This window comes from Hemibagrus wyckioides, linkage group LG16 (genome assembly GCF_019097595.1).
Source record: "Hemibagrus wyckioides isolate EC202008001 linkage group LG16, SWU_Hwy_1.0, whole genome shotgun sequence".
In the NCBI taxonomy this organism is placed as follows: Eukaryota; Metazoa; Chordata; class Actinopteri; order Siluriformes; family Bagridae; genus Hemibagrus; species Hemibagrus wyckioides.
In genome coordinates, this window is record NC_080725.1 from 1,892,563 (window position 1) to 1,917,333 (window position 24,771).

General features: G+C 39.5%; 2 protein-coding genes across 3 annotated transcripts in view; both read left to right on the forward strand.

The window, feature by feature from the left end:
* megf10 (multiple EGF-like-domains 10) overlaps positions 1–4,209 on the forward strand; it is a 56,951-nt gene extending 52,742 nt beyond the window's left edge. Inside the window, exon 25 of the mRNA XM_058412711.1 lies at positions 1,407–4,209. Coding sequence (XP_058268694.1) covers positions 1,407–1,573 — 167 coding nt within the window. The 3' untranslated portion in view covers positions 1,574–4,209. The remainder of the gene's footprint in view (positions 1–1,406) is intronic.
* A 2,425-nt stretch (positions 4,210–6,634) lies between these two features.
* prrc1 (proline-rich coiled-coil 1) lies at positions 6,635–23,844 on the forward strand. Of its 2 annotated transcripts, XM_058412172.1 has the most exons (9): positions 6,635–6,770; positions 10,569–10,681; positions 15,812–16,204; positions 16,701–16,846; positions 17,380–17,482; positions 17,620–17,783; positions 18,595–18,698; positions 19,509–19,611; positions 21,857–23,844. In XM_058412172.1, the coding sequence occupies exons 2-9, from the start codon at positions 10,585–10,587 to the stop codon at positions 22,064–22,066; spliced, it is 1,320 nt and encodes a 439-aa protein (XP_058268155.1). In that variant the 5' UTR covers positions 6,635–6,770; positions 10,569–10,584; the 3' UTR covers positions 22,067–23,844. The 2 variants fall into 2 exon arrangements, with proteins under 2 accessions (XP_058268155.1, XP_058268156.1); XM_058412173.1 differs by lacking the exon at positions 10,569–10,681 and having other exon boundaries at positions 6,669–6,770.
* Positions 23,845–24,771: the final 927 nt, after the last annotated feature.

Below are 24,771 nucleotides of genomic sequence, written 5' to 3' on the forward strand. Positions count from 1 at the left end.
GCAGCAGTAGAAAGTGGATTGGTGTGTGTATGAACACAGCTCTGCTCTTATAGCGCTCCTTACATCCTTTAATCTGGAGTTTGATCTTCCAAACATTCCTGCGTTCTTCAGGTGTGTTTTTAGAGATCGCAAACTAATCTTTATTCCATGATACACTATCAGTATATCCAAAATCAGGCCATATGATAACGTCCTTCCTTAGAGTAGCGCTGAATGAAGTCCATTTTCTTATAAATATAAATATATATGTTTGTTATTTTCTTTAAAAGATTTAAAGTTGAAAAAAATGGTTTAAAGTGAAGACAGAACTCCACACATGTACAAGAAATAAAGTTAGATACACAATTTCCTACTTCCTGTTTATCCTGAGTGACAGATGTCTCGTCCAATCAGAGGGAAGAATTCCATTCGCAAACTATACCTACCTCTCCCCCTTGTCTGATTGGTCCTTGTGTTTTTGGTTTTGTCATTGTGTTTTCTGATTTGTTATTGTGTTTTTGGGTTTTGTTAAGCTCTAATTCCCAGAACACACCATGGCCTACAAACATGACCCCAGAACCCCCAGACTTCTAATCACACACACACACACACACACACACACACATACACATTCTCATTCACAGTATCCTTATGAAGTCATGCTCAGTTTGTGCTCAGCATCTGACCTTATCAAGCCCCATTGTTTCAGTATTTTGACATTTTGCCTGTTTACCTGATTCCCAAGATTGCATTGTTCTGTTCGTTCATCACCTGACCTAAACCCATTTTTGACCTCGATCTTGCCTTACGTTATGGATAATATTGCTTTGCTTTTATTAAAGAGCTGAACTGCACTTGCGGCTGTCTCTCACAGAGACGTTATTATCTTAGTGATACTGTCAGCAAAAAGGTGCCCACAGGGGTTCAATATCCAGACCCAGTTGCAGGAGTAGCATAGCAAACCATGGGGATTTATTAAAATAACCGAACTACAAACACAGAAACGCTGGCAAAAAGCTAGATAACTGCCCAAGCATAATTCATGCAACAGTGCTTCTTCCAACACATTATTGTTTCCATGGCAACAACTCATTCACAGTGATTGGTATGTCAGATGATCAAATAATCTTAGCCTAACAGATTATTGTTATTTAGCAAATACATGTAACTGTTGATGTGATAGAAAGAGACATTTATTTAACTTACGTGATTTATAGTGTCCGGGGTCCAGCATATAAAAAATGAACTAAATTAAAATATATTAATTTTCATTAGATTGCTGCAGTATAAGAAGAATAAAACAATTTGGAATCATCACACCACTCGCTGTTGGGAAGCTGGTTCAGTTAATGCTTGTCCTGTGTAGAGAAAAGACATTGCGCTGCTTGTTCTAGCACATGTGTGAATCTCCTTCTCTGTCTTTTCAGAGCCAACAGTTAGTTCAGTCTACACATCTGCCAACAACAACTGCAACGGACCATTTGGCCAGGACCCTTACGACTTACCAAAGAACAGCCACATCCCCTGTCATTATGACCTGCTGCCCACGCGAGACAGCACGCCGTCCCCCCAGAAAGAGCTGGAAAAGGAATGAGCTCTCAGAGACCTGACCAAAACACACCATTCCCACTGCGACCAACACACCTTCTGTGGTTCCTTCAGCCTCACATAGTGGCTTATTATACACTTTCTGCATATCTCCACACCAGTATACTACTTTTGAAAGTTTTTTGTTTGTTTGTTTACAGCTGTTTAAGTTTCTTTCTTTTGTTTTCTGTAGTCTCATGATAATCATTCTTAATCTCTTCTTAATTCTTTTCTTACGTTAAGAAACATATTTCGAATTTCTGTTTCTTTCAGTAGCAAAAACCCATATTGGAAATAAGATGGAGGGATTTCTATGAAGGAGGTGATGTTATATAGCAGATTTACACAGTAACTTTTCTCAAACGAATCATTCCATTGATGAAAACATATCTCTTGGAAATACAGAGTGAACCTTGAATTTATTTTTGTAAAAAAAAAATATATATATAACTGTTTTGAGACTTGTTCAGTATTTGATGCCGGAAAGGCGTTTGGATTGTGTGTGTTTTTTTTATTTAGAGTTAATATTACCACCATCTGTGTTGAGAATTTGTGTTTTCTCAGCAACTCTGCGTTATTCACGGCCGTTTTAGGAGCTCAGGGTGCACCGATCCGATACCAAGTATATTATCAGGGCTGACTTTGGTCTGAATTGCTGGAGTGGAATAGGATTTTTCAGCTAGTGTAATGCAGATACAAGTCAAGAGCTCAGTTAATGTTCACATAAAACATCAGAATGACACAAAAGTGATCATAGAAACTTTCACTGTTAGATGGCTGTTGGTGCTAGACAGGCTGATTTCAAGCTTTTCACATACAACCTGTCTAAGAAAAGATTAGAAAATAGCAAGGGTTTTTTCCAGTTTGTAAATTCCCAGTTTGGTGAGTCTGTGCACCTCATATTCCTGTACTGGGCTGGCAGGACTGGAACCTCATGTGGTTTTCCTGTCAGCTCGAAGCAGTCTGGCCACTGTCCTCTGACCTCTCTCATCAACTATGGCTTTAGTTTACACAATACACAAACTGTTCCTTCTGGCACCAATGACCCGACCACGGTCAAATGGTTTTATCCATTTGTCTACAGCTCTTGGCCTGTATGTGAAAAAAATGAAAAATTAGAGCATTGCTCTAATTAGCTATAATTAGATAGATTGCATGAATAGGTTTATGTCTTCCTAGGAAAATTGGTGTTTTTTCTGATCCACTGACACCATGATTGTGTCACAGCTGGCTGAGATCATGACTCGACATCAGTATCAGATCAGTAACAAGTATCAGTATATTCTCAGACTCTGATATTGGCATTAATTAAAACTGAAAATGCAAAACGTGGCATTCGGTGCATCCTTTGTTAGCAGGCTTTGTTATCATCCATACTAAATTTAACCAAAGGACAAAGTGCCATAATTAATGCTTTGTTTCTTCATGTGTATTGACTCTTCTGGTATTTATTAGATGACTGCTCATCAGTTCTGTTCTGTGTAGCCCAAGGGTGTATACTCACCAAATCACTAATACTGTGATCAGAGCTACAGTTAACACTTTGATCCCAAATACAGTAACACACCTCTGCCTGTAATGACTTTATCCGCCTCCAGGGGAAATATTTAGACATTTTAAATGGAAATTTAAATGGAAACAATTGATTATCACCTGAGAGCAAAACACGACCTTAACACAAAATGCTTAAGCTGGACTTTTGCAGTGAAGTGAAGTTGACTGACATTAAGATCAATTCTGGGTCAAGGGGTTTGTTTTATTTGGACACCAAACTTTTTTTAAAGTCTTTATATGTCATGTAAAATTTTGCATCGAATCGAACGAACACAGACAGACGACAGTCTTAATTTCCTCTGAGCCAGATGTTACATTTGTATTATAATAATAATAATAATAATAATAATAATAATAATAATAATAATAATAATATGCATTTGTATAATTGTATATAGCTCTTACTTATAGAAAAAAGCCATAGGACATAGGACATTATGTTTGGGAAGTGTGTGAAAAATACACTCAATACCGTGTCTCCTGTTTGTAATGTTAATTAGTATTTCATGGAAAACTCTGCTCTGTGTCTTTATTTAGGTTAAGTTACAGTTTTTCTTTCTTTTTTCTTTTTTAAATAAAAAATTAAGCCCCATTTACAAATTACAGCATGTCGATTGCTGCTTAAACATGCAGAATATTTCAGTCTCTGTTGGTCATATTAGTGACCAGTACAGGTGCATTTCAGTGAAACACCTCCCTAACAGGACGAATGTTGTTTAAAAGATTATTCCCATTCAATATTATTCAAAATGGCATTTCTATATTGATCTTTTTTATTTTTTTATACTGTTTTCTTCACAGTAATTTAGATGTTGATAGATTATGGTTGGAAAAGCCGGTGCAGAATTGTTTTAACAGAACTGGGAGGTTATATATATATTTTTTCCTTAATATTGTGTGTTTTATAAGAATGGAATGAAATTGCACAGCCGTCATCCTTTTCCCCAAAGAACACCCATGACAATGGTATTTGCCTCCAGATTCCCACTTTTCTTACATGCTTTGTTTTGTATTTTTATTTTTCTGTAGTGTATGTGTACTGTTTGTGAAATTTGGCTTTACAATAAAATGACAAAATGTGTCACATCATTTACACATGATGTACGTGTGATATGTTACACACCAGAGATCAGTGAGATTTAGATTAAAGGTCGAATTTTTTAAAGTAAATAGATGAATATCGTGAGGTTTATTTTAAACTCATTAAATAAAAGAAAATTACTTTTATGAACATATTAGTTAACTTATTAATAAACTTAGTTCACTGTAGAGATTGGGGGATGTGGTAGCTTAATGGCTAAGATGCTGGACTATTGATCGGAAGCTTGTGAGTTTGAGTCCAACAAGCTGTCAATGCTGGGCCCCTGAGCAAGGCCCTTAACCCTTAATTACTCAGTTGTATAAAAATAGGAAAAAATGTAAGCCGCTCTGGATGAAGGTGTTTGCTTAATGCCATAATCATGGCACCTGTTAGTGGGTGGGATATGTTAGGCAGCAAGTCAACATTTTGTCCTCAAAGTTGATGTTAGAAGCAGGAAAAATGGACAAGCGTAAGGATTTGAGCGAGTTTGATGAAGGACCAAATTGTGATGGCTAGACCACTGGATCAGAGCATCTCCAAAACTGCAGCTCTTGTGGGGTGTTCCCGGTCTGCAGTGGTCAGTATCTATCAAAAGTATCCTTTAAGTCCTAGAAGTTGCCAGGTGGGACCCATGGAGGCCAACTTACAGGACTTAAAAGATCTGCTGCTAACATCTTGGTGCCAGATACCACAGCACACCTTCAGGGATCTAGTGGATTCCATGCCTCGACGGGTCAGGGCTGTTTTGGCAGCAAAAAGGGGTCCAACACCATATTAGGTAGGTGGTCATAATGTTATGCCAGGGTCAAATGATTATAGTATTAACCATTACTTACAGAAATGCATGCACTGGTGCCGTGTGTGTGTGTGTGTTAGGAGTTGCAGTAGTGATCAGGAGCTCAGGGTTCTGATGGCTTGGAGGAACAAGCTTCTCCGTAGCTTTTTTAATGCTGGCCATGTAATTGTTTAAGCTCTTTCCAGATCACAGCCACCGGACCAGTGAGCTGTAGGTGTGTGTGGGATCTTTCCTGCACTGCTGGACCTACACCACCATCTACAGTGCTGACCTGGTGGTTTATTAAGCAGACCTTACCACCCTTTACGGGGCTTTGCAGTCCCAGCACTAGATATTTCCCAGCAGAGAGGCTCTGTAATGTGGCAGTATAAAAGGTCTTCTGAAGAAATATGAAACTTCCTTAGCTGCTGTAATTGTTATGAAGCAGGCCATATAAATGATGAAATGTTAGGAGTCCATGAGAGGTCTTCACTGAGGTACCTGAAGCTGCTCATGCTCACCAGTGCGATCCTGCTGATAATTAGAGCTGTGTATGTCCTCCTCTGTTCCCTTCAAAAGTCCACAAGCAGTTCCTTTGTCTTGCTGACATTTAGAAACTTGTGATTGGCCTGGTACCACTGGGGCAGCCTTTTCTGATGGTGTTAAGACACAAAGCACTGCTGCTTATTGTTCAGGCACAGACTGCAGCAGTGGTGTGGTGTCTCTTTTATGCGTTTTTTCACAGTTGTAAGCCATTTGAAAGCCTTTTTTCTTACTTTTCAGTGGCATCTATGATAGAAATAATTTAAACTTACATAGATAAACCACCATCTTGTAATAAAAACTAATTTTTTGAGACTTTGTCTTTCCTTTTTAGGTTCATTCTTTCTTTCTTTCTTTCTTTCTTTCTTTCTTTCTTTCTCTCTTTGATGTAGGTAATGGTTATTGTTATTTTATTCATCTATTGTCAACCGCTTGAATGCGTGCATAGAAAACTCTTTTCAACATTTAAGCCTTTCATTTCTGTGGTGTGTGTGTGTGTGTGTGTGTGTGTGTTTGTGTGTGTGTGTGTGTGTGTTTGTGTGTGTGTGTGTGTGTGTGTTTGAGGCAACTTTTGACGCAACTTGGCAGTGATTAGTTTTCGGAGTAAATAGAAATAAATCTTCATAATGAAGCACAGATAATAGCTGTTAAGACATCGATGCCTGGCTGAAAGCCTGTTTGAAATGGTTGAGTTATAGTCTTAAAAAATATTTATATTTATCTTTAAAAAAAATATGTAAAATTACCGATAAGCTGAGCCAGTAAACGATCATCATCACGATTATTTTTACTCAATATCTGACTCACTGTAAAACTTTGGAATTTCCATAATTAGTTGGATAAATATCCCAAAACAGCGAGGTCCATCCCAGATTATATTTTTTTATATCATGCTTTTTCTTTTCTTTTTAAACAGCTGTGAAACTATAGAGAGCCACCCCTTTGAGAAAACATTCTGATTGTTCATTACACTAATCAGCAGGCGATTCGCCTGTTCTCACGGTTTGTGAATGAACTGTAGTGAGTGATTGTTTTTATTTTTCCCTTTAAATGATAATTCCAACATCCAATCAGATCACACGCCTGCCTTAGAGGCCCCGCCCACTTCTGCTTCAGACGTGGCAATTCCTGACGTCATTCAAACGCGGCCATTTTCGACAGGGTTAATCGAGTTTGGCTCGCGTTCTGGAGTTGATCGGATGCAATTTCGCATTTTCCCACACGTATTGCCTAAGAAGACTCAAGTGTCAGGTACTGTCCAGGTTTAAAAATCGCCACAGCATGTTTTCTTTGACCAGATTGTACTCTTGTTAGCTAGCTAGCCTGTTCAAAGTAACAAGTAAGGTAAACTCAGCCATCAGGCTAAGTAGCAGCTCTAGTCATCTTTTCAGTTCGTTAGCTAGATTAAACAGAATTAACCGTGCTTAACCGTATTATTTATCTCTAACCAAACACTGCCATGTTTCCTACTTTCCAGATGAAATATGCACGCTAGACTCCTTAGTTAGCGGTTAGCTGTGCGGCCGTGTTTCAAACGGCTGTCCAGCAGATATGTAGTTCACTTTGTAGGATATGTAAGGCGTTATCTGACTCTGTACGTCAGCTCCCTATATAGTGATCAGGGAGGTATTTGACATTCAGCCCGAGTGTTATACTTTCTTTAGAGTTTATCTAGAATATTTATGCAGTAATTATCAATAGTGCACTATTTGAGTGCAGAGAATCTTTTAAGTGTTTAAAAAACTCGATACGATTGCCTTTATTTGTGCTTTATGTCGTATTTGGCTTTTTATCCCGTGTGAATCTTTGAATACGTGGCAACACGAAGGCTTATGGCATCTTAAACAAACTGACCCACTGACCTCTGACTCTGCCCCTCAAATAAAAAACAAGGTTAAAATGCGAAGCTGCTTCATCTGTCAGGTCAATGGGAGGGCAACACTAGGGATAAAACACTTTCTTGAGTGTGTAGGCCATATGGCAGCAGGGGGTGTGGGTGTGGGTGTGTGTGTGTGTGTGTGTGTGCGCGCGCGCCTTTCTAGGGAATTACATCCTGTATTGTTTGACATGAAGAATGTCATGATCCTGAAATGTTTACTCACTAAAGTCCACATGAGGAAGATTTTTGAAACTAGGGTCTTAAAGAAACTTCCTACAGTGTTGTCCTTAGATTCGAAATACTCGTAGGTAATATTTAGAAGAACAGAGAGTGGAGACTGTGCTTGTCGATGATGTATTTCAGGAGGTGTTATAGATACCAAAAATGAACACAATTTTATTTACTTTCATACTTTGCGTCTTTTCACCTGCTGTACATCAGCTCAGTTATTCTGGGGGGGTCGTCTACACCAATCAGGCATAACATTATTGTGGTAGTCTCCCTGTTGCTGCCAGAACAGCCCTGACCCGTCCTGCGCTGTGTATTCTGACCCCTTTCTATCAGAACCAGCATTAACTTCTTCAGCAATTTGAGCAACAGTAGCTCGTCTGTTGGATCGGATCACACGGTCCAGCCTTCACTCCCCACATGCATCATTGAGCCTTGGCCACCCATGACCCTGTCACCGGTTCACCACTGTTCCTTCCTTGGACCACTTTTGATAGATACTGACCACTGCAGACCGGGAACACCCCACAAGAGCTGCAGTTTTGGAGATGCTCTGAACCAGTGGTCTAGCCATCACAATTTGGCCCTTCATCAAACTCGCTCAAATCCTTACACTTGTCCATTTTTCCTGCTTCTAACATCAACTTTGAGGACAAAATGTTGACTTGCTGCCTAATATATCCCACCCACTAACAGGTGCCATGATGAGATCATCAGTCTTATTCACTTCACCTCTCACTGCTCACAATGTTATGCCTAATCGGTGTATTTAGAAAATGAACAGTCATCCTACCCTTCAACGTTTATTATTCTGTGTACCACGTCAACTTCACATAAATACTTACATTCTAATAGTACTTTTTTTTTTTAAACAGTTATATTTTTGTATTAAACTGTAGTGTTCATTAAATTCATAAAACCTACATGTTTCCTAAACATGTGATTAATCTAATTTACTCCAAAAATTTGTCTGAAATAAGTGTCTCTCTCATTGGGATTTAGTGAGGTTAATCCAGCACATTATCCACTGAGAGCGAAATCATACAGGTAAAAGTCTAAATATAAGTGTCTGTTGTCTTCAACTGTCATGAAAGTGCTCATGGAAGCATTATTTTGATTTTATTTGCTTATTACACTCAACAAGTGAGCTCAACATGTGAACTTTTTTTTTTAATCTTCTCACGCTGTTGCGCCTTCATAACCAGAGTTGAGGTGTTCAGATGCCAAGACAGATCCTCAGAGATGTGGACGCCCAGGAACTTAGTGGGAGACACGCTCTAATTCAGACCCGTTGATGTAGATAGGGGAGTGTCTGCTGCTGTTAAATTTCCACAAGTCCACAATGAGCCGTTTTGGTCTTCGTGGCTTTGAGGGTGAAGTTGTTCATGGAACACCATGCTGTGTTTTATTCCTAGTGGTTGAATGGATACATTATATTACAGGTACTCAATAAATACAGATTAGCGATGGAGAACAGTTGGCAAATATTATTTAACACATCATTTCTGGAGATAAGATCTATGGTAATGTTTTCAAGCTTTATTCTTCATTATTCATGCACTAAAGCTGCTTCCTGGCTGGAGATGTGTTGTGAATGTACACAAGCAAACTTCTAATGAAGCACAGGCGATCAGATTCCTTTACAGCTTCATAGTAAAAGCGGTAGGAGTAACAGGTTGCTCGGCTGTACGTCTTTTGCGCACTTACAGGACGGACAGCCTCTCGGTCTGTATTTACGCCACCTTTCTCCCCTCTGTGGAGAGGTGCCTGCAAAAGCAAAATCTGGCATTCATAAATTGTGTGTGTGTGTGTATATAAAATAATGTAATGATTGACTTTCAGTACCCAAATGCTTACAGCCAAGTTAGCTTCTTACACAGACATAGTGTAGTTAATAAAGGATGGGCTTCTCTTATCTCATCTCGAAATATTCAGGTCAGTAACTACAGTCATCAGTGTAGATCTGTGTACATCAGATGGCTTGTGGAGATGAGGATCTGCAAAACAGTTGTAGGGTTGTTCTTCACCATTCTGGGACAAAACTAGTTTCTCCATATATTTAACTTTTAAGTCCTTTTTAGGCAACGAAAAATACATACACTCATCTGTACATTCATGCAATCATATGGCATCAGTGCAGTGGACAAACTCGTGGTCACCAAGCTTCATTTCAGACCCAGAACAGTGGGAAACAGGTGATCTCAGGGACTGTTCCTGTGGCATGATGGTTTGTGAGTATTTCAGAAACGGCTGATCTGGGATTTTAATATTCAGAGATGAAATGGAACAAAAAAGCAAAAAAACATCCAAAAAAAAGTGTTGATGAGAGTTCAGCAGAAAAATGAATGAAAAATGCAGCAAGAGTTTCTTATCTTCTGAAAATGTCAAGCTTGACTGGGATCAGTGAGTACAAATAAACTAAATCAATCTTGTTGTTTATACTTGGATACTTCACGCACTCACGTTAATGTTTGTTAACGGGTGTACATCATTCTTTTATGCCCCCTTTGCCAAAATCCAAAAGCTTTGAGGCATGTAATTTTTTTTTCTCCCCTAGTTGAAGTTTTTTAATGGAGTGATGACATTTTTGTTTTAGATTTTTTATGGTAAGCCTAGAAAACTTTTTTTGTTTTGATTTTTGACCTAAAAAAAAAGTCATGGTAGCTGGCATGGCATTACATTACAATCAAATAAACTTTATAGCGGCGATGATCCAAAATAAATAAAAAAAAAATAACAAAAAGTGACCATTTAGTATGTACTGCATTGGGTCTAAAGTTGAAAATTTCCCCGGATTACCTAACGGCCTGTTAGAACTGTATAGAAGAACTGATCCCTTCTTGTTGATGGAAGCAAAATACTTGAGCTCTAGTCTGCTTGTGTGATCCATTGTGACAGTGTACTGAAGCCTTTGAACAAATTTTCCTTTTTTCGCCCTTCAGGCAAGATTAAGGAAAGATGATGGAAGAGAGCGGAATAGAGACCACTCCGCCCAGCACTCCTCCTCCTCCCCTTAGCACTGCTGTTGCCATCAGTCCACCTCCTCTCACGATGGGTAAGACCTGAGCAGAGTGTTTATCACATGAAATAAAATCAGACTTTAAGCTGTCCTTTTTAATAGCCTCTGTTCTTTTTTTTTATTCCTTTTTTATATTTAAGTCATAAAGATGGAGCATTCATATTTAATCAGGGATGTTTCGTGGTTTATGCCGCAGCAGGAACGTCTGCTGGTTGTATACTAATCACATATCGAGGCAGTAACTTGATTGCTGAGGACAGATGACCTTCAGGAAGTTATTGCCGTAGCCGGGGATGTCCATTAGGGTGGATTTAATAAGCTGTTTGCACTCCTTTTCAAGCACAATTACGACACACGTTCTATGTGAGGGAAAGCTAGCACAGCATGTTCTGTGCGAAAGTGGCTTACAAGCTTAAATCTTCATGCAAAGTGCACTTCTCTTTAAGGAGATGAGACACCAGCAAAGAGTCTAGAACTGAACAGAGCTACTGACGATATAGTGTAATGTGCAATGTAATAAATTCCCATGATTATGCGTGTTGCAGCGGCGTTGTGTGTAAGGTGCAGTGTTTCTTTATGCTACTTTTAACTTCCCAGTACTTTCTTTTAGACATTCTCCTAGATCTAGATAGTTTGTAATGTCTAATAACACATTACCACAAAACGTATAACACCACAAGACCTGAAAGATTCAGGAGAAATCGCATGTTTGTAGTACTGCTTGTCAATTGTTCTGCTTTAGTTGTGCAGATCTGGCAACCCTGCTCACAGCATCATTTCCTCATATATGACTGTAATATAAGGTACATTGAGGTATAAGGATGCAAAAATGTGACTGCATCATGGAAATCAGCGTTCTATTAATTATGCATCTAATGCAGTTGTTTGGACACCAGGGGTCACTATCTGCACAACCCAAATATATAGAGAACACGCTGGTTACATGATCATGTCCTTTTGTAGAGAGTCTGTGTAGTTATTGCGAAGTGACCACAGTGAATGATATGTATTACTGGCTACACGGTTCCACAACTAAACATTAAAAGTGCTCTTCAGTGCTCTTTCAAATGACCCACCCTCTTACACTGCAATTTAAACATCCAGAGGAGGAGGCCACCGAACCCTGGGCGTTTTAGCCGACTTTAGAGGTTTGTTTCCCAAGTCAGTTGAAATGATGCTTCCTGTTCACTCGATCATTTTCCGCGGACCGTTCTCATTTTTGGGAGAATTTTTAAAATGTATTTATTTATTTTAAAGATATGGTGAAACATTTTGTTTATAATATTAAACTTATGTTTGCAGCATTTTTTAAAGTATTTAGTTTTATAGAAACAAAAATACACACTGTTTTGCCTTGTTGATGAAATTTAAAAAAATGACTTATTTTTTCTTCATGAACATTTTGTTCAAAATTTTCCGAGATTCAATTTGAACTGTATCATGAATTGAATTGATTCAAATCGTGACCAGAGTGTATCGTTACACCCCTAAATCATAAATAAATAAATAAATCCAGAGAGTAAACAGGACTCAGCACCTGTCTTTACAAAATGCCAGCTGGAAACCGGAATAGAGTTAAATTTGCACTTTATTTATATATATATATATGTAATAATAATAATATAATAATTATTATTTTTATTTTGCCTTAATAAGCATATTCTGTATTCAGAAGTCTTTTCATTAAAGCCTATTAGTAATGAAACAGCAGATTATCTAGATTACTGTTTACTGCGTTTGACACGATACTCTATATTTAATTAGATTAATTTATTAACATTTTATCTCCTTTACTGATCCTGCATTTCCTCTTTAGACCCGAGCTTTCCATCATTTCTCTCGCACTTTCTTGTGTTTCCTCAGGAAACTTAAAGTGCCTGTGGAACGGATTAAGAGTTGTTGATGTATTTCCTAATTATACAGCCAGTCTGGAAGGGATGGAGTGATTTCCGCAGCAGACGCTAGCTTTGGAGGCTAAATAAGTAGCTGAGAGCTTGTTTTCAGCTTTGTAGTGTTTCTCACTGAGAATTTGTCCATTATGACTAATACTGGACTAATACTATAAAAATACAGACAATGAAGGAAAATGAACGTTCAAAACTCTATATATCTACTTTCCTTTATATACACTGATCAGGCGTAACATTATGACCACCTGCCAAATATTGTATTGGTCTCCCTTTTGCTGCCAAAACAGCCCTGACCCGTCCTGCACTGTGTATTCTGACCCCTTTCTATCAGAACCAGCATTAACTTCTTAAGCAATTTGAGTAACAGTAGCTCGTCTGTTGGATCGGATCACACGGGCCAGCCTTCTCTCCCCACGTGCACCAATGAGCCTTAGCCGCCCATGACCCACCCAAAACCTAATTCTAGATTTAATCCCCTTTGCTGCTAAAATAATGTCTAATTTTAAGGGAAGGCTTTCTACTTGGTTGTGGGGAATATTTGTGCTTATTTGACCGAAAGAGCATAAGTTAGGATGCAGTAACGTTCCAGTTCATCCCAAAGGTGTTGCTGACCTGGATGAGGATGCGGACGAGGAGTCAGACCTCTGTGTAATCCACCTGAGTTCTTCCATGTGGACTGTGCACTGGTGCACTGTCCTGCTGGAACAGGTTTGGGGCACCTTAGTTCCTGTGAAAGGAAACTGTAGTGCTACAGCATACACGTGGAAGAATCACATGTAGGTCTGAAGTTAAAGTGTCCACAAACTTTTGACCATATAGAGTAGCTCAGTTTCTTTACAAGGGTTTGATTTAAAGCTTCCTGGAGAACAATTTAGACGTGTGCATCAGGACTAAAAACGTCTTGGGAGTGTCCAGCTAGATATAGAAATGTCAGGATCTCTGAACACACATTAACATGCAATTTCTCCATGTTCTCTTGCCATCTTTAGCAACTGACCAGCTAACAAACCACTAATAAGCTGTTAATAATATTCTTCGTGACATAAGCATGTTTCAGGATTTCAGGAGCTTCTTCACTCTCATATTCTCAATATTTATTTATAAAACCTATCAAAACATACCATAATAATGAATCATAAGATTAGATAGATTAAAAAGGTTTTTGATTAAACTATATTAAATGCCTGGACTACTTCGCTTGGCTTTGGATATAATCATTAGCTACTTTAAAAGTAAATGGTAATGAATTCCTGAGGAGTGCTGTTATCTGTGAGTGATTAATGGATGTCCAGCTGCCTGCTGGAGTCCTGGAGAGCAGCGTATCACACTAATGTAGGCAGAAGAGCTGCAGTGTTTGTCTGGAAGCTCCTCCAGGAAATTAATCAGTTAACTAACTTTGAGGAGACCTTTTATAGCTGCACAACCTCTCGCAAGTAATTGTAGCTTTGGGCAAAATATTCTCTGCTGGTGTCACAGCTTTGTGATGCACTCCCTCAGAGTCGTCTCAGTGTCCGTAATGCCCATCAGTGAGGCCAATCATTTCAGCAGAGTCTAACTATGACAAAATGGCCACCTAATGTCTTTTTACAGTGGTGCACTATTATTGTTGTTGTTGATATTATTATTATTATTATTATTATTATTATTATTATTATTATTATTATTATTATTATTATTATTATTAATAATAATAATGCTTTCATCTAGAAGAGTGTTTTATGTTTTTATGATCTTTTCATATCAGCATATTCAGTCTAATGTCCACCTGCTCCCCAGCTCTCTGATTTATGCACACAGGAAGTCTTAAAGTAAATAAAAGTACTAGTTGTTTTTTTTGCTGCTGATTTATATTCATAGACACTCCCAAAATTGACCATATATAGTACACTATATTGCCAAAAGTTTTGGGACGTCTGCCTTTACCTGCACATGAATGTAATATGGAGTTGTCCCGCCCTTTAAAGCTATTACAGATTCAACTCTTCTGGGAAGGCTTTCCACAAGGTTTAGGAGTGTGTTTATGGGAATTTTTGACCGTTCCTCTAGAAGCACATTTGTGAGGTCAGGCACTGATGTTGGACGAGAAAGTCTGGCTCACAGTCTCCACTCTAATTCATCCCAAAGGTGTTCTATGGGGTTGAGGTCAGGACTCTGTGCAGGCCAGTCAAGTTCCTCCACACCAAACTCACTCATCCATGTCTTTATGGACCTTGCTTTGGTCACTGGTGTGCAGTCATGTTGGAACAGGAAGGGGTCATCCCCAAACTGTTCCCACAAAGTTGGGAGCATGAAATTGTCCAAAATGTCTTGGTATGAAGCTGAAGCATTAAGAGTTCCTTTCACTGGAACTAAGGGGTCGAGCCCAACCCCTGAAAAACAACACCTGAACTGATTTGGAGGGGTGTCCCAAAACTTTTGGCAATATAGTGTATCCTGTTCAATACAAATACACCTAAGATGTGGTGATAGGAATTCAGGCCAATATAATAGCAGGACGAAATTAATGACTGAAAGGACAAAATGATGACTACATTTAACCATGTGGCAATTCTGGGAAAATGAATATGAACCACATATGAAATCACATCCAAACTGTTCCCACAAAGTTGGGAGCATGAAATTGTCCAAAATGTCTTGGTATGAAGCTGAAGCATTAAGAGTTCCTTTCACTGGAATTAAGGGGCTGAGACCAACCCCTGAAAAACAACACCTGAACTCCAAAAATGATTTGGAGGCCTGGATTGTTTTATTAGGCTGTACTGATTAAATGCGATAAAGATTATACACACAGAAACATTATTCTATAGTTCATCTGTATAGGAGAAATTGTATAGATGAGCAATGATGATGTTTGATGGCGCTCGCACAGTCGTACTCAGTGCTGATTAGGAAATTCTTGCTTTTATTTCAATTTCCTTCTGAAATGTTCCTCTGGCCAGAAGCAGCTCTTATGCCAGTATTTTCACCCAACATGGCCTTGTTTTTCTACTCAACATGGCTTACAACTTTAGCAAATGTTTATTAGTATTGGTTTTAGGAGTGGGTGGGGCTGATAAACCCCATGCGCATATATGCGCAAGTCCAAGCAAACATTGGTTTAAATAACGTTCACATTCCTGTGTATTTGCTATCGAATGTCCTACATCACCCTAGTATCTACTGTAAGAGAAATACATGTTGTGTACTCCCACTAATGCAGATTTCTGTATTACTGCAATTTAACATTTTTCTTTTTCTTTTCTTTTTTTTTTTTTAGGACTTTCAAGTCCAATGAGCCTTCCTGGCACCACAGGCATCTCTACCTTTGCCCCAGAGGGCATCTCCACACCAGCACCCCCTACAGCAGTGACCTCTATCTTGCCACCTGTTCAGTCCTCCCCTGCTCCACCATATTCCCTCAGCCCCATGAAGCCGCTGTCCCCAGCCTCTCAAGGTTTTGCTTCTCCCGTTGCTGGGGGTGTGGCTTTCAGCAGTCCACATGTCCATACTGTTCCTCCTCCTCCATGTCAAGTGATGTCCGCTCCACCAATGGGGCCTCCCACCACCGGTTTCAGCCCTCATGCAGCGTACGACATCACGCGTGGACATGCCGGCCGTACACCACAAACTCCGCTGATGCCCAGTTTCTCCAGTGCGCCCCCTATGCCAGGTTCGTGTGTTTCAATAGTGGACTGCTGAGTAAACCAGTGACCTTGCACACTGTAATAGAATATGCTATAAACTTGAAACTACTGTAACAGAATATGGTAGGAAATTTCTGTCTATGTGCAGGGAACTGAAAACAGAGATTTGTCATTTGTATTTAAATCAGGGGGAGGTGTGTGCTGTTGACAGCTGAGGCTCTGGAGCTGTATTAGATTTGGTGGGATATGAAGGGCTAAGTGTAATGAAGCCTACATATTTCAGCTAAGTGTAGCCATCACGTGCATTAATGTGCCACTGCTTTCTGACGTTCACTCTTTATTTATATGTTTTGTAAGGGCAGCTTGGACCTGCCTGATAAATATAAATATAAAAATAGTCATTGGGAGACGGCGTAAGATGAGCTGTCAGAATTTTTATGAAACGTTTCTTTTACCAAGGTCAAAAGTGATTTAAGAGCCTTTTGCTTTTCTTTATATACCAATGCTGTGATCTGTCTCTAGGTGTGGTTACAAACCCAATGATGCAACAGCCAGTGATGTCTGGCGGTTTAGGGGTTGTTTCTCCCATTACATTCCCAGAGGGTCATGACGATCCCAGAGCTATGGAGAACAACCCCTCTGGAGGTGGAATATGGGGCTTCATTAAGGTAAAAAGCCACAATAAAAAAAACAATCCTTGCTGTTTTACTCAACCTGCTCAAGAAAACTCAAAACAGTTGTATATGCCAAGATATTTTATAAGGTACTGTATCACCAACAAGCAACAGTATAAAAATTAATTGGAGAATTCATTTCTTTTAATTCTATCAACACTATAATCCTTTATTTTCTTAAATATTATTTTTTAATATTTTTTAAGTCATCTGCATTTGAGAGACCTTTACCTGCTTGATAGTTTTTTTTTCTTTTTTATTAAAACTACAAGCTTTGCTAAACAGTCCACCTTTGAAGAGAAGCGTGGCTTTTATCCCATTTTATCCAGCCATGGGACTGGCACTGAGAGTTAACCCCGCAGTGGCTGGGTGGGTTCCCTGACAGGGATTAGATCCCAGGCCGTGACGGGATCCTGTCGTCTGGACCACCAAGGAACCACACTTGAAAATGTTTAAGATGCCGTTAGCATTTTAGCTTCTAGTTGGAAATTTTTCCTTCGCCATCTCACCTGTTTGATTGTTGTCAGGGTGTGGCAGGTAACCCTATGGTGAAGACGGTCCTGGACAAAACCAAGCACTCTGTGGAGTCCATGATCACCACATTAGACCCTGGAATGGCTCCATACATTAGTAAGTACAACTCATTCCTAAAATCGCTCTCAAATTTCTCTCACACTCCTGTAGAATAACACACAGCTTATGGTGAGAGAATCCACGTTTTTATGCTTAGTAAAGCAAACTTCATTGAACTTTACTGCGTTCTACAGAATCAGGAGGTGATCTGGACATTGTGGTGACCTCTGATAAAGAGGTGAAGGTAGGAGCAGTGCGTGATGCCTTCCAAGAAGTGTTCGGCATGGCCATGGTGACTGGGGAAGCAAGCCAGTCCAACATTGCTCCTCAGCCAGTGGGCTACGCAGCTGGAGTCAAGGTGAGACTCTCTCATATTTGTAGATACTCTGGTTTTAAGAGGCTTTACCTCCTTTCAGGTCAGGCTTGGCTTTCTCCTGAATTAGATGTGGGAATATTTCCCAACGTTTTGGTCAGGGACCTTTAACACAATGCAGGTTTTGATCTTTTTTTTTTTTTTTTTTTTTTTTTTTTTTTATATCCTGTAGTGGTATTTATATTGTATTGGCCAAAAAAAGAAGTAGGTTCAAGACCCTGAAATCAGGAGAGAAAGCCGTACTCCTTATTAACGTTTGTGAGCAACAGTTTTTGTGTGATTGGTTTAGTTTAAAGTTAAATGACAGTGATGTGATGAATCTCTTCGCTGGACTTCTGAAACCTGGAGCCTGCTTGACCAATCTACCTGGTCTTCAGTAGGTAGATCAGTATCTATGCACACACAACAGGTGATCTTTTCTGTGTTGGGAATGTACAAGAGCTCAAACCAGTACAAGAGAACAAACAAGTACAAGAGATCAACAACACAGTCAACTCATGTTGAGAGAAAAATAAACATATCAAAAGAGAATAAATATGTTAGCCAGATTTGAGACATTTTGTCAAAAGGCTACATTAGAAACTTTGCTAGAAGAGGTCTTAATCTGAATTAATACACTAAAACAGGGGACTGGGCAAACACACTGGAGCTTCCTTGCCTTTGGGACTAGCTTAAAATATACTGGACCAGTTCACCCCAGTTCTACATAGATGTGTCTTTGCAACTGGTAAAAACGATAAAAAGGATAAAATATTACTGTAGCCTCATAACTGTGTGTGTTACTCCATCTTTACAGGGGGCTCAGGAGCGCATTGACAGTCTACGGCGTACGGCAGTAATCCACGAGAAACAGCCTGTGGTCTCTGTGGAGAACTTCATAGCAGAGCTCTTCCCAGACAAGTGAGCAGAAAAGAACCCATCCTTTTCACACCAGTGCATGACGACGACTTTGTCTTTGTTCTCTACATCTGTCCTTTCGATTGACTTTGGACCTCCCGCTGCCATTGCAGCATGCACCGTAATTTCGTCCAGTTACCCTGTGTGAAACGGTCTCAAGGTGACAATTTATAAGCCAAATTAGCTGTCATCCTTGCCGAAAGTGTATTTATCACTGAGGCTGCTTACAAAGACATTTATAAATTCAAAGGCGTCAGTTCTGTAATTATTTAAAAAATAGCCTGTCTCAAAGCCGCGGTTTAAATGACACCTTTTGTATAGAGTCCAAGAATGTGATGGCATGTTCAGCTGGTGAGCGCGGCGGAAAGTTCCAGTATCCAGAGTAGCTGCTGTCATTCTGAAGTGTATGGAGAATACTAATGTCCAGATCAAGTCTGTGGGTGGCATTAAAAAAAAAAGAGAGCGAGAGACGCAGTATGCAAGGCCAGGATGAGCCACTCTGATCTGGCCTCTTTTTTTATCATCGTACAGCAGAAGCTGGCTACACAGAATGAGCATGTACCCATTACGACAAGACTGCTGAAAACTGAGAACGCCCGGGAGACCGTTAACGTTTCTCAGGGTCCTGGTGTCGCTGCAGTGCCATGGTGAAGACCATGTTGTGTTAATTAAAAGAAAACAACAAATGATCACATTTGTCCTTTGTGTTATGATTATAGTTTCTCTCTCAGATGATTCATTGCTTTTCTGCTTTTGGCATTACCGCACACTCGCCTTTGCCCATTTTGATCTAATTGTTCTTGTCTTCTCTAGGTGGTTTGACATTGGCTGTCTGATTCTGGATGATCCTGGCAATGGCATCCACATCGAAACTTTCACGCAGACAACTCCTGTAGCTCTGGAACATGTACAACAGGTACACAGCATTATTTATGCAGCCAGCGTTCTTTGACTACAACACACTCTGCCTCACGGCTCTCTGATGCACTATAAACATGTAGATGTAAATATAGCAGGCGTGTGATGTTCCCACAGCTGTGTTCTTGACAGCCTCAGCCAAGCCTTAGTAATTGGAACTGTATCAGTCATTTGAAGTGCTGTGTAACTTTGTTATGCATCCTGATAGAAAATCCACCTGTCACACTGTCAACTGGTGCAGCGATATAAAAGAAATGCTCCGTCATGTCAAGCTTTCAGATCTCTTTCAGAGGAGTGCCAGTGAATCTTAATACTAGACTAACAGTGCACAACATTTATATATATATATATATATATATATATATATATATATATATATATATATATATATATATATATATATATATATATATATATAAGTTACCACTTTAACAATATGATGATTAAAAACATTCAGGCACTTAAAGATGTGTAAAATTTTCTTGCTAAGTGTGATTTCCTCACACAGTCAACGATTTGGCTTTGATCATGTTGGGCCCTAGCAAACTGGATGTAATCCTAATCAATTCAGTTTGTTAGATACTGCCCGTCAGAATGTCCGTGGTGCTCACGGTATTTCATCTTTTCACATTTAGGAGTAATCAGACTTGCACTTGAGATACATACAAATGAGATTTTACTTAGAAGTGACATTACAAGGTCTCTATGTTGTACATTGCTGTCTTATTCCTAAGGATGTTCTTACAGAAATACTCCTGGCCTGACAGAAAGACTGAAGCTTCAGGAATATTCAACATTAACTGGATCAAAAGAATTCAAATACAGGGTGGAGCACAAAAACTTCCCTTTTTTGAAGGCGAACGAAAGAAAAATTGTGGCTGATAAACAAAATTTATTTTTTGATAATGAAAGAACATAATTTCAAATGATGTTGTTTTAAACAAAATATCTTGAAGGTGGTGGTCACCGTTCTCTATGCACTGATGCAACCGATTTCTGATGTTTCCCTCTGCACCTTCCAACATGTTTGAGGGCAATGTCTCGATTAGAGGGGACATCCCGAGGGCGGCGCGCTCGCCCGATCTAACGCCCTGTGATTTTTTTTTTTTTTTTTTTTTTATGGGGATACCTCAAGACAGAGATTTTTAAACATCGCCCCACAAACCTGCTTCAGCTGAAGAATGTTATTCGGCAGGAAATAGCCCGAATTCCGGTGGACATGTTGGAACATGTAGGGGGAAACGTCAGAAATCGGTTGCATCAGTGCATAGAGAACGGTGACCACCACCTTCAAGATATTTTGTTTAAAACAACATCATTTGAAATTGTTCTTTCATTATCAAAAAATAAATTTTGTTTCTCATCCACAATTTTTCTTCCATTCGCCTTCAAAAAAGGGAAGTTTTTGCGCTCCACCCTGTACAAAGTATAGGAAATGACCTAATAACATGTACACCAATCAGGCATAACATTATGACCACCTGCCTAATATTGTGTTGGTCCCCATTTTTGCTGCCAAAACAGCCCTGACCCGTCCTGCACTGTGTATTCTGAAACCTTTCTATCAGAACCAGCATTAACTTCTTTAGCAATTTGAGCAACAGTAGCTCGTCTGTTGGATCGGATCACACGGGCCAGCCTTCGCTCCCCACGTGCATCAATGAGCCTTGACCGCCCATGACCCTGTCACTGGTTCACCACTGTTCCTTCCTTGGAACACTTTTGATAGATACTGACCACTGCAGACCGGGAACACCCCACAAGAGCTGCAGTTTTGGAGATGCTCTGATCCAGTGGTCTAGCCATCACAATTTGGTCCTTTTGGTCAAACTCCCTCAAATCCTTACGCTTGTCCATTTTTCCTGCTTCTAACATCAACTTTGAGGACAAAATGTTGACTTGCTGCCTAATATATCCCACCCACTAACAGGTGCCATGATGAGGAGATCATCAGTCTTATTCACTTCACCTCTCACTGCTCACAATGTTATACCTGATCGGTGTATCTTTTAACTCGCAGAAATAGGGTTTAGTGCTTGGTTAGAGTTTTCTCCTGTCTTGTTATTATTACCTATGGGTTGTTTAGTCAGATTCTCTATCATTCTATGAATAAATAAATGTATAAAAGATGTTAAATATCTGATCTTTTGTTGTCCTTGTTCAGCCCTTTTGTGCTCAATTTCTAGTGAGTAGGACTATGGTGTTAAAGTGCTCTTATCACTCTGTTCACTGTTCTCCCACAGGCTCAGTCTCTCACCCCTCCGGATTACAGTCTGCGCTGGTCTGGGCTGCTCGTGACCGTAGGCGAGGTGCTAGAGAGGAACGTGCCCAACGTTAGCCGTACAGACTGGCACCTGGCCTTCACCGGCATGTCCCGCAGGCAGATGATCTATAGCGCTGCCAAAGCTCTGGCTGGTACATACAAAATGCGGCTGCCCCCCAGGACGATATAAGATCTTTTAAAAACACCCACTCTGCTCTCAGAACACGGACACCGCCTGTCAAAATGGCGATTTTTCTTTTTTTAAAAAAACGTCTTTGTAAAAAAATAAGTCAATGCTGCATTGGACGTCTCTGATTTTAAAAAATTACTCAAAGTTGCCCAAGAATTCTGAGCAGGGTTGGTCCGTTTTTTGGGGGTTGGTCCAGCAGGTTACCTATGTTACAGTGGCGAAATAAGACTTCTATATGTGCTAGAATTTATTGACGTGTGTCAGATGCAGAATAGGTTATCACTGAGATTATTGTGGAAATGAAGCGTGGTGGAAACTACGCTGAGATCAACAGTGTGGTAAAAATAACATTGAGACCCTGATATGAAATTAGATAGCAAATACCAGATACTGGTACCAGTTTCTCGGCCCCTGAGCTAGTACGCCGTCTGCCATGACAAATTTAACAACAGTATTGTTAAATGTTGCTTTTGAAATATTCGGGAAAAGATCGATTTCTAATCCAACAAGGAACGATCCCGACCTGATCAGTGAACTGTTCGTACAGATTATCCATCTATTCATTTTAAAATAACAATGATAAAAACTTCATGAATCATCATGAAAACAAAATATCATTTCCCAGCCAAATAAATAAATAAAGAATAAACACAGGCTTGAACTATGGTAAACCCTGGGTCTTTTTTCTAATATATTTTTAATTTTTTCAGTCACATAGCATGATGATATTTTTAATACTTTTGCTTTTATTCCTAAAGATTCAGTCCTACATGCATGCATTCGTTGCATTTTGCCAATCGTTTAAACAACTGTTACACCGTGAGTAGAGTACTGGCTACTCTTATTAAAAAAAAAAAAAGCTGTATGAATGATCTTTAGCGTTTGTAGAAGTTTGTACCGAGTCTTTTTTTTGTATACAGTCCGTCCACCTTGAACGAATCGATTCAACTCAGGATTGTATTTAAAGCACAGATTGTGCAGTCTATATAGAGTAAGTGGTTGTTTTTCTGCTACCAAAGGACATGCTTCAGCACAAGTGCTTTTTCATTTCACATTTCTCAAAGAACATTTGCCTGATTTGCTGCTTAAAGATTTGTTCATTACATTTTTCTTTTGTCAAAGCCTAAATAAGAACACTTTATTCTAGCCTGATGGCTGGATTATCTAACTCTGTGCAAATTGTGTGCTTTAAATACTTACCTTTTAAAGTAGATCTTATAGTGAATCTAAACGTATAAACTAAAATGAAAATGGATGATCGTTTAGCTCTGGGTCGTTATTACACCTCTGGCATATTCGACATTATAAGTCCCTATTATTTGAAGTAAAAGAACCAAATTAGGTTTTAAATGATCTTAACATGAAGCTTGTAAAGAAAATTGTCATTTGTTCGTTATTCAGATTTTTGTCTTAAAGCACTCGGAGTGATACAGAAGCCTGGGGAAATCGAAAAGTCTCTGTGTATGACCTCTGAGAATTTTGTCCTCATCTTTATTTTTTTGTTGTTGTTGTTTTGATGAAGATGAGTAGTTGTGTACTGTTCACTGTCAAGCCCAAAATCACTGTAAGGTGTCGTGTATGTGCGATGTGAGAAAATGAAGAGATCTGAGCATGTCATGAAGTGGAAGAACAGATCAACATAATGTCATGGGGCTTTTGTTTCGTTTTGTTTTTCTATAATTTAAAAACACCTATGGATGCATATCTTTGGACCTCCATTAATTGTACTTCCTAAAGGTGCCTTCTGTCTGCAGAAGAGTAAAAACTTTTTCAGTAAACATGCTTTATGTGGTTATTTTTTACTTTATTGGGTGTTCTAGCTGTAAGGGTTACCTGTGTCAATTCAGTGAGTATCACATGCAGCGTTTATCTGTGGATTAAAGTCACTTTTCACTGGGTGTTAGGGGAAATGTTGGTGCTGTCTGAACAAATATGTTTTTCTGAGACAGATTTAGGCTAAGTACTCCAGAAGGAAGCTGTGATGCATGGCAGATTTTTTTTCTGAGCCATTCTAACACATGGTTTTAAACCACTCCGCTATAGCTTGGGCATACACCTAGAGGTTATTGTCTTGTTAGAAGCTGAACCTTCACCCCAGTCTCAAGTCTTTTGCAGACTTGAAGCTAGGATTGCCCTGTATTTGGCTCCATCTGATGAGTTTCCCAGCATCCCACAATGATGCTATCACCACCACGCTTCACTGTGGCTCTGGTGTTTTCATGGTGATGGACAATATTGTGTCAAATTTTGTGTTCAGGCATAACATTATTACCGGTCTAATATTGTGTTGGTCCATCTTTTGCTGCCAAAACAACCCTGACTCCTCCGAGGCATGGACTCCACTAGATCCCTGAAGGTGTGCTGTGGTATCTGGCACCAAGATATGAAGTCCTGTAAGTTGTGAGGTGGAGTCTCCATGGATCAGACTTGTTTGTCCAGCACATCCCAGAGATGCTGGATTGTGATCTGGTGGAATTTGGAGGCCTAGCCAACACCTCGAACTGGTCATGAACTTGTGGTCATCAAACCATTCCTGAACCATTTCTGCTTTGTGGCATGGCACATTATCCTGCTGAAAGAGACCACAGCCATCAGGGAATACCGTTTCCATGAAAGGGTGTACATGGTCTGCAACAATGCTTAGGTAGGTGGTACGTGTCAAAGTAACATCCACATGGATTTAAAATAAAATGTGATTAATCAGT